General features: G+C 48.3%; 1 protein-coding gene across 1 annotated transcript; it reads right to left on the bottom strand.

Annotated features, from left to right (window-relative positions):
* Positions 1-542: 542 nt before the first annotated feature.
* LOC138853376 (uncharacterized) lies at positions 543-10,422 on the bottom strand. The gene is given in 13 exon segments (XM_070089657.1): positions 543-937; positions 6,475-6,648; positions 7,035-7,274; positions 7,306-7,444; positions 7,447-7,599; positions 7,602-7,793; positions 7,796-7,873; positions 7,876-7,896; positions 7,899-8,436; positions 8,713-8,860; positions 9,304-9,695; positions 9,737-10,017; positions 10,288-10,422. Coding segments are annotated over 13 exon segments (2,886 nt in total).
* Positions 10,423-10,684: the final 262 nt, after the last annotated feature.

Here is a 10,684-nt window from a genome sequence, read left to right as displayed (position 1 = left end):
CGGTAGCGGCTAGTTCACTGTTCATTCTATATCCATCCTGTGGATGGTAGAGGCTAGTTTATATAGCATTTGTCATCCATTCTGTTGTGTAGGGTAGCGGGCTAGTGTCGCGGACGGTGACAGAATATGAATACACAAAGGATTAAGTCCAAAACTCTAAAATGGATGTTAATAAATGGTTCAGAGAACCAACAAGTTGATAAGTCAGACACATGTGCATCAAGATAGATGGACTTATTACATCGACTCCAGGCTGAGGGACTGATTACCTCAAACTAGTTGTGATCTTCAACATTCTTCTTTGTCTTGGACTGATGTGTGAAACGTTTCCAATGTGCACATGTGCGAAACGTTTCAGTTCATCTTGTCAGACACTGCAACACGTGGCATCTTGGTACAGAAAACACCTTGAACAAGCTTTTCAAGTAAGTTTCCATAATAAAGACACCGAAGTATTGCACATGTGTTTCATTTATCAACTCTAAAATGAATACCAGAGTCATAAGTCTACTGGACCTTTATGATCTCTTACTTGTACCTCTCTATCCTCTCCATCCATCCTCGCCTATTTCTCTCTCCTCTACGTTCTCCTCAACGTTGTCCTCTGCGCTCTCCTCTACGTTCTCCTCAACGTTGTCCTCTGCGCTCTCCTCTACGTTCTCCTCTGCGTTCTCCTCTGCGTTCTCATCTACGTTCTCCTCTGCGTTCTCCTCTGCGTTCTCCTCTACATTCTCCTCTGCGTTCTCCTCTGCGTTCTCCTCTGCGTTCTCCTCTACATTCTCCTCTGCGTTCTCCTCTACGTTCTCCACTGCGTTTTCCTCTACGTTCTCCTCAACGTTCTCATCTGCGTTCTCTTCTACGTTCTCCTCTGCGTTCTCCTCTGTGTTCTCATCTGCGTTCTCTTCTACGTTCTCTGCGTTCTCCTCTACGTTCTCCTCTGCGTTCTCAACGTTCTCCTCTACGTTCTCATTATTATACGGAACCCCAGCCACAACCCCTCCCCCCCCTATCCTTAGTCTCCGAATTTCATGACTCAAAAATTTTCGTTTTTTCCTTAATTTCCTTAACAGTGAAAAACTGTCGGAAACATGCTAGTCTGTGTGCTAATCTGTGTGCTAGTCTGAGTGCTAGTCTGTGTTAGTCTGAGTGCTAGTCTGTGTGCTAGTCTGAGTGCTAGTCTGTGTTAGTCTGAGTGCTAGTCTGAGTGCTAGTCTGTGTGTTAGCCTGTGTGCTAGTCTGAGTGCTAGTCCGAATGCTAGTCTGTGTGCTAGTCTGAGTGCTAGTCTGTGTGCTAGTCTGTGTGCTAGTCTGTGTGCTAGTCTGAGTGCTAGTCTGAGTGCTAGTCTGAGTGCTAGCCTGTGTGCTAGTCTGAGTGCTAGTCTGAATGCTAGTCTGTGTGCTAGTCTGAGTGCTAGTCTGAATGCTAGTCTGTGTGCTGGTCTGTACTAACCTATTTGTGGTTGCAGGGGCCGATACATAGCTCCTGGCCCCGCCTCTTCACTGGTCGTTACTAGGTCCTCTCTCTCTCCCTGCTCCATGAGCTTTATCATACCTCGTCTTAAAACTATGTATGGTTCCTGCCTCTACTGCATCACTTGCCAGACTATTCCACTTTGTGACAACTCTATGACTAAAGAAGCTCTTCCTAACATCCCTCTGATTCATCTGAATCTTCAACTTCCAATTGTGACCCCTTGTTTTTGTGTCCCATCTCTGGAACATCCTGTCTCTGTCTACCTTGTCAATTCCTCGCAGCATTTTGTATGTCGTTATCATTTCTCCCCTAACCCTCCTGTCCTCCAGTGTTGTCAGGCCGATTTCCCTTAATCTTTCTTCGTAGGACATTTCCCTGATCTCTTGAAATAGCCTTGTTGCAAACCTTTGTACTTTCTCCAATTTCTTGACGTGTTTGACCAGGTGTGGGTTCCAAACTGGTGCTGCATACTAAAGTATGGGCCTGACGTACACCGTGTATAGAGTCTTGAACGATTCCTTATTGAGGTATCGGAACGCTATTCTCAGGTTTGCCAGGCGCGCATATGCTGCAGCAGTTATCTGGGTGATGTGCGCTTCAAGAGATGTGCTCGGTATTATACTCACCCCAAGATCCTTCTCCTTGAGTGAGGTTTGCAGTCTTTGGCCACCTAGCCTATACTTTGTCTGCGGTCTTCTTTGCCCTTCCCCGATCTTCATGACTTTGCATTTGGCGGGGTTAAATTCTGTGTGCTAGTCTTAGTTCTTGGGTGTGTGCTAATCTGAGTGTTGGTCTGAATGCTAGTCTGAGTGCTGGTCTGTGTGGTATTTTGAGTGCTGGTTTGTATGGTATTTTGAGTGCTGGTCTGTGTGCTGGTCTGAGTGCTGGTGCTAGTCTGAGTGTTAGTCTGTGTACTAGTCTGAGTAATAGCCTGGATAATAATGAAGAAAAGGTTAATTTAATAGTCCGCACCATTTATTTCACAGCGTCTGCCAAGCAGAGTGCAGCTTTGGTACCAGTCCTTCTAGGATTTTTCAGGTATAGATCATGATGTATCATCCTCACCTGTGTTTCAAGGAGTACAGGTCAGTTAACTCCAAACGTTCCCAGTAATTAAGCTACTAGACTGAAGTTGTACATGCAATGAAGGTTCTCTGTACATTTTCAAAGTTTACTACTTGGCTGTTAGTATACAGAACTAGTCAGCCTAGAAAGAACAAGTGACTTAAAGAGGATCATCACTGGCTGAGCATCCCTTGTTTTGAAGGTTCTAGTTATCTATGCTGTCATCTTCCTCGCGGTTGTGATAATGACATTGTTGTTATCCTTGTAGGTGATAGCTTCTGACATTATCTCTTCTAAGGCTTTCATGATAGTTTTTTTTTTTTGCCTTATTCAGTGGTTAGACTTAAGTCTTATACTCCGTCCTAGTTTTTATTTCCTCTTTTTTTTTTCCTCAAGTAGTAACCTAAATTTGTCTTCATTGAACATCAAATTGTGTTCTGTGGCCCAGTGGAAGACTTGGTTTATATCTGCTTAGAAATTTGCTGTCTTAAATGGATGTCACTCTAATGGAAATTCTAGTATCGTCTGTAAAGGATGATGCAGTGTTATATGTCCCAGTCTATGACGGATATAAGGATGAGGAAAAGCATGATATTCTTGGTAAAATTTATACACCTTCCTCTGTGATACTGTGTTAATGCCTTCCTTCATTTATCTGTGATACTGTGATGCCTTCCTTCATTCCTCTGTGATACTGTGTTGATGCCTTCCTTCATTTATCTGTGATACTGTGATGCCTTCCTTCATTCCTCTGTGATACTGTGTTGATGCCTTCCTTCATTCCTCTGTGATACTGTGTTGATGCCTTCCTTCATTCCTCTGTGATACTGTGTTGATGCCTTCCTTCATTCCTCTGTGATACTGTGTTGATGCCTTCCTTCATTCCTCTGTGATACTGTGTTGATGCCTTCCTTCATTCCTCTGTGATACTGTGTTGATGCCTTCCTTCATTCCTCTGTGATACTGTGTTGATGCCTTCCTTCATTCCTCTGTGATACTGTGTTGATGCCTTCCTTCATTCCTCTGTGATACTGTGTTGATGCCTTCCTTCATTCCTCTGTGATACTGTGTTAATGCCTTCCTTCATTCCTCTGTGATACTGTGTTAATGTCTTCCTTCATTCCTCTGTGATACTGTGTTAATGTCTTCCTTCATTCCTCTTTGATACTGTGTTAATGCCTTCCTTCATTCCTCTGTGATACTGTGTTAATGCCTTCCTTCATTCCTCTGTGATACTGTGTTAATGCTTTCCTTCATATTACAAAGATACAATCTACCCATCTCTTTATCTCCTGAAGTATTTACGCTTCTCTCACAAAACTAGAAATTTTTCACACGATATATCCTACAATTTGCACGAGTGTGTCATCCACTGAGGTCACTGTAAATCTCCAAGTTGATATAAATCAAGTCTTCCAATGGGCCGCAGAAAACTATGTTTAATGAGACAAATTTCAGTTACTCCGTGAAGGATTTAGGAGAGATAATGTCTGAGGATCTCACAATCGAGGATCTCACTATCGAGGATCTCACTATCGAGGATCACAACAATGTCATTTTCATGACCACGAGGAAAGTGATATAATGGTTAATGAGAACCTTCAAAACAAGGGATGCCAAGCCATGATGATCTTCTGAGCCACTTGTTCTCTCGAGGCTGAAGTACTGCTGTACGCTAACACGCCCTTTTAAGGCGGGCAAAAATTGCAGATCTAATGAATGTATAGAGAACTTTCACTGAAGGTATAAGTTCATTCACGAACCTAAATTATTGTGAACGTTTGAAGTCCCTTAATCTGTACTCTTTGGAAAGCAGGAAAGAAAGATAAATCATAAATGACACCTGGAAAATCCAAGAGGGACTGATCTCAAATCTGCAAATAACTTTCCACGAAAGCAAGAGGCTTGACAGACGATACAAAATACCCTCAGTGAGGAGCAGATATGTCAAGTACACTGAAAGAAACATACGTGTAAGGGGGACCACTATTAAACAGTCTCCTATCATACATAAGGGGGATTACTTTGACCAATGGCTGCCTTGAAGAGGATACCAGATATGTTCCTAAAATCAGTTCCTGACCAGTCAGGCAGTGGTTTGTACGTTGGAGTGTGTGCGACCAGTAGTAACAGCCCGGCTGATCAGGCCTTAATCCACCAGTAGGCCTCGTCTGGGACCGAGACACGGGGCACGGACCTCCCCATCCCCGGAAGCATACTTCAAGTATGCTTCTGGGGATGGGGATACACGAATACCTAGGAAATAAATGGTAAGGAGATGTTTGAGTAACGTGTTCAGTCCTCCGAGGATCTGTGTTTAGACCTCTGGTGTACCTGTTGTGTGTACATGTTAGAAATACAGGTAGCAATTCAAGGCCTGTTGCGCTTGGCCGTAACCAAAGTCAGTAATATTGCAAGCAACCAGGTAAGACAAAGGCAAGGCAAACACAAAAGGGGTACTTTTTCTTTATCCGTGTATTCCCTCACCGCTATGAACAATATTTGCACAGATAAGTTATTAATTAGCAGCATAATGATAAGACAGGGCTAAGAGCCACTCAGAGAAGTGCATTCGACCAGAGTAAGCGAGTGTCTGCTTTCCAGTCAGGCAGGCAATTGTGATGTCACCTTGGCTGGTGAGCAGGCTCTCACCTGAGTGGTGGGTTGAACTGGACAATTAATACAACAGTGGGACCAATGGGTGTGCAGTGTACGTCGAATACAGTGCAACATACTCAGCGCACGCCACAATAAAAGATCTGCCAGAGGATGCTGAATAAAAAGCTCCACTAGATGTAAATTGTATGGCGATACTGACAAGCAGTGGTACAAGTCACTTAAGTGCAGTTCAGGGCATTTATTAGAAGAAACGTTTTCTATGAATGGTTTCTTCAGTCTTAATGACTGAAGATGGTTCTCGAGGAGGATCAATTCCTGTAATAAATACCCTGAACTGCCTGAATGTTTTTTTCCACATCTAAACATGCTTATTTCAGCTACTGTGAGAAAAGAGAGGTAAAAGATCCAAGATAACTCAAAGAGGCTGTAAGCATGATCAGAAAAGTGGATACTTACACTAAATCCCGATATATGTCAGGTAAAGACAAATAGGAGAGGTAGTAGTAGTAGTTGTAATAGTAGTAGTAAAAGGAGTAGTAGTAATAGTGAGAAGAGCAGACAATGAACGTAACTTTAGAGGTATAATGCTGCAAACAACGCACGAGGAAACAAGATCTGGGAATAACCACTGTACCAAGCACAACACCAGTTCAAATTTAGCAAAACTAGCTAACTTGGGAAATGCTTTCAAGAACCTTAACAAAGACTGACTTGGGGTAATATGCACAACTTCATTAAAGTCTATGTTGCAGTACGTGAGGCCAACACCAGACCAACAACGATAAACCAGCGCTTGCTCCTGCCATTACGAAGAGAGCCAGAGAGAGAGAGGCTGGGAGAAAAGCAGTGAGAGAAACAGGAATAAAGACAATACAAAAAATAAGAAAAGCATGAAGAGAAGAGGAAAATTGGGTTGTGTGAGAGAGGCGGGATGAATAAAGCCGAGTAAAGCTTGGTAGCGTCCTCAGGAAGAGTCCAGGATAGAATGTAGATAAATGGTCCAGAGAACCGACAAGTTGATAAATTAGACACATGTGCAACACCCAAGTGTTGCACATGTGTCTAATTTATCCAGTATAGATACATAGCATGGGCAAAACGTTGAACATGTTTCCTATTACACCTGCTGCCCCTGTTTACCTAGCAGCAAGTAGGCATCTGGGTGTTAGCCGACTGTTGTGGGTACCATTGTGGCATGCAAAGAGTATGTACCCTTTATTCGGTGCATGTGCACGCCCTCATTAAAAGGCTGCCTCCTCAACCAGCGAACCGGGTGCTAAGGGACGGACGATGGGGCCCCATCATCAGATCAGTACCTAGGTTCAGGCAATGAGAAGGTGGGTCTGGCAACTGTGGAGGTGGCGTGGTCACCACTTGCGTTTCCACCCTTGTCATTTCCATTCTAGAGCTGGTTGAACACGGTTGTCTATTCTGTCTCCAGGCTGTGTCTTTGCCTACTGATTCACCGTGTGGTACACATATATTTCCAACTGTATATAGTGTACATACTTGTAAATAATTATAATCGCACTTGGTGAAGGAAACTATAATTCAAAGTCATTCAGCTGTGTTTGTTCTGCTCCTTGCTGCCCTTTACACCCAGGATAGCAGGACTTATTATTCCTGGGTTGTAATAACCATCCTGGTGAACAAGATTAACTTCAGTGTCTGCAATGCTCTACATGACCAGTGGCTTTTTATATAGTATGTTAATGATGTCAACTAGATCTGTATCAGTTATATCATGTACTTGTAGAAATAAATATAATTATGAAGAGAGGCAGCGAGAGAAAGGCAGTGAGAGAGGCAACGAGAGACAGGTCAGTTGGGGGCCGGGCGTCCCTCGTGTCAGTAGTTTGTAAACACTCCATATTACATGGTACTCGTGATGGCTGGTCCACGAGTGGTGGTGGTGGTGGAGGAAGTGGTGGTGGAGGTGGTGGTGGAGGAAGTGGTGGTGGAGGTGGTGGTGGTGGTGGAGGTGGTGGTGGTGGTGGAGGAAGTGGTGGTGGAGGAAGTGGTGGTGGAGGAAGTGGTGGTGGTGGTGGAGGAAGTGGTGGTCGTGGTGAAGTGGTGGTGGTGGGGGGTGGTGGAGGTGGTGGAGGAAGTGATGGTGGTGATGTGGTGGAGGAAGCGATGGTGGTGATGGGGTGGAGGAAGTGATGGTGGAGGTGGTGGAGGAAGTGGTGGTGGAGGAAGTGGTGGTGGAGGTGGTGGTGGTGGTGGTGGAGGTGGTGGAGGAAGTGGTGGTGGAGGAAGTGGTGGTGGAGGAAGTGGTCGTGGTGAAGTGGTGGTGGTGGTGGTGGTGGTGGTGGTGGAGGTGGTGGAGGAAGTGGTGGTGGAGGAAGTGGTGGTGGTGGTGGTGGTGGTGGTGGTGGTGGTGGTGGTGGTGGAGGTGGTGGTGGTGGAGGTGGTGGTGGAGGAAGTGGTGGTCGTGGTGAAGTGGTGGTGGTGGTGGTGGAGGTGGAGGAAGTGGTGGTGGAGGTGGTGGTGGTGGAGGTGGAGGTGGTGGTGGTGGTGGAAGTGGTGGTGGAGGAAGTGGTGGTGGAGGAGGTGGTGGTGGAGGTGGTGGTGGAGGTGGTGGTTGTGGTGGTGGTGGTGGTGGAGGAAGTGGTGGTGGAGGTGGTGGTGGTGAAGTGGTGGTGGTGGTGGTGGAGGTGGTGGGGGCGGTGGTGGTGGAGGTGGTGGTGGTGGAGGAAGTGGTGGTGGAGGAAGTGTGGTGGAGGTGGTGGTGGTAAAGTGGTGGTGGTGGTGGTGGTGGTGGTGGTGGTGGCGGTGGTGGTGGAGGAAGTGGTGGTGGTGGCGGAAGTGGTGGTAGTGGTGGTGGCGATGGTGGTGGTGACGGCTGGTCCACGAGTGGTGGTGGCGGTAGTGGTGGTGGCGATGGTGGTGGTGACGGCTGGTCCACGTGTGGTGGTGGCGGTAGTGGTGGTGGCGATGGTGGTGGTGGCGATGGTGGTGGTGACGGCAGGTCCACGAGTGGTAGTGGTGGTGACGGCTGCTCCACGAGTGGTGGCGGTGGTGGTGACGACTGGTCCACGAGTGGTGGTGGTGGCGATGGTGGAGGTAGCGGTGATGGTGGCAATGGTGGAGGTAGCGGTGATGGTGGCAGTGATGGTGGCGGTGGTAGTAACGGTGGTAGTGGTGGTGGCGGCGGTGGTAGTAACGGTGGTAGTGGTGGTGGTGGTGGTGGTGGTGGTGGTGGTGGTGGTGGTGTTGGTGTTAGTAGTAGTGGTGGCAATGGTGGTGGTAGTGGAGGGGGTAGTGGGGGTGGGTTTGTTGGGATCGTGGAGGTGTTGGGGCTGGCGGAGATTTTGGAGATGGTGGGGTGGAGGTGTTTGGGATGGTGTCGGTGGTAGTAGTAGCAGTAGTAGTAGTAGTTGTGGTGGCGGTGGCGATAGTGGTGGTAGTAGTGGGGGTAGTGGATGGTGGGGTTGTTGGGATGGTGGGGTAGAAGGTGTTGGGATGGTGAGGGTAGAAGGTGTTGGGATGGTGGGGTGTTGGGGATGGTGGGGTGTTGGGGATGGTGGGGGTGATGGGGATGGTGAGGTTATGGAGATGGTGGGGTGGGGTGTTGGTGGGGTAATGGTGGTGGTAGTGGTGGTGGTAATGGTAGTGGTGGTGGTAATGGTAGTGGTGGTGGTAATGGTAGTGGTGGTGGTAATGGTAGTAGTGGTGGTAATGGTAGTAGTGGTGGTGGTGGTAGTGGTAGGTGTGATGGTGATTAGTAGTGGTGGTGAAAGTGGTGGTGGTAGAGGGGGTGGGGGTATTATGGATGGCTGGGGTAGGAGGTGTTAGGATGGTGGGGGTATTAGGGATAGTGGTGTGTAGGAGATGGTGAGGGGTAGGGGTGTTGGAGATGGTGGGGGTGTTGGGGATGGTAGGGGAGTGTTGGAGATGGTGGGGGTGGGGGTGTTGTGGATGATATGCGTTTTGGGGATAGTAGGGGTGGGGGTGTTGGGGATGATGTGTTGTGGATGATGGGCATTTTGGGGATGGTAGGAGTGATGGGGATGGTAGGGGTGTTGGAGATAGTGGGGTGCTGGAGATGGTGGGGGCGTTGGGGATGGTCGGGGAGTGTTCGGGATGGTAGGGGTGGGGTGTTGGGGATGATGAGGGGTGTTGGATTTTGGGGTCTTGGAGATGGTAGGGTGTTGGGATAGTGGGGGTTAGGGATGGTGGTGGTGGGGGTGTTGTGGATGATGGGCATTTTGGGGATGGTAGGAGTGATGGGGATGGTGGGGGTGTTGGGATGGTCGGGGTGTTGGGGATGGTCGGGGTTTTGGAGATGGTGGGGTGTTGGAGATGGTAGGGGATCGTTGGGGCGGGGGTGTTGGGATGGTGGGAGTGTTGAGGATAGTGGGGGTCTTCTGTGGTCTTGACGAACAGGTCTTCTGTGGCTTGACCACCAGGTCTTCTGGGGTCTTGATCAACAGGTCTTCTGTGGTCTTGACCAACAGGTCTTCTGTGGTCTTGACCAACAGGTCTTCTGTGGTCTTGACCAACAGGTCTTCTGTGGTCTTGACCAACAGGTCTTCTGTGGTCATGACCACCAGGTCTTCTGTGGTCTTGACAAACAGGTCTTCTGTGGCCTTGACGACTGTGGTCTTGACGACCTGGTCTTCTGTGGTCTTGACAACTAGGTTTTCTGTGGCTCTGAAGACCAGGTCTTCCGTGGTCTTGACCAGGCCTTGTGTAGTCTTGACGACCAGGTCTTCTGAGGTCTTGACCAGGCCTTCTGTGGTCTTGAAGTCTAGGTCTGGCGATGTCTTGATGATCACGTCTGGTGTGGTCTTAATGACCAGGTATGTAGTGTTCACCAGATCTGGCTTGGTATTGATGACAAGGTGTGGTGTGGTCTTAATGAACAGGTCTGGTGAGGTGGTGAAAAGCTCTTGTGTGGTCTTGATGACCAGGCCCGGTGTGGTCTTGATGACCACGCCCGGTGTGGTCTTGATGACCAGGCCCGGTGTGGTCTTGATGACCAGGCCCGGTGTGGTCTTGATGACCAGGCCCGGTGTGGTCTTGATGACCAGGCCCGGTGTGGTCTTGATGACCAGGCCCGGTGTGGTCTTGATGACCAGGCCCGGTGTGGTCTTGATGACCAGGCCCGGTGTGGTCTTGATGACCAGGCCCGGTGTGGTCTTGATGACCAGGTCCAGTGTGGTCTTGATGACCAGGTCCAGTGTGGTCCTGATGACCAGATCTGGTGTGGTCTTGGCGACCAGGCTTGGTGTTGTCTTGACTAGGTCTGGGGTGGTCATGATACCCAGGTCTGGTGAGGTCTAGGTCCGGTGTGATATTAATCACGTTTGTTGTGGTCTTTACGACCAAGTCTTGGTTGGTCTTGGCGACTCTATGCCTTTGAAGGCTTACAAGATTTTTTGTACTCTTAGCCCGGTCCTGTCTTGTGCATATAGACCTCCTTAGCATGAGCCAGTAGCCATTCTGCAGTGCTCTTGCTTTCTGAAGTTCTTGCGTTCTTATTTTGACAACTAGGCTGGAGGTGGCGTTGACAAATAGGTC

This window comes from Cherax quadricarinatus, chromosome 2 (assembly GCF_038502225.1).
Source record: "Cherax quadricarinatus isolate ZL_2023a chromosome 2, ASM3850222v1, whole genome shotgun sequence".
Classification (NCBI taxonomy): domain Eukaryota; kingdom Metazoa; phylum Arthropoda; class Malacostraca; order Decapoda; family Parastacidae; genus Cherax; species Cherax quadricarinatus.
The sequence above is the reverse complement of the archived record's forward strand: the minus strand, read 5'-3'. Positions and strand labels throughout refer to the sequence as shown.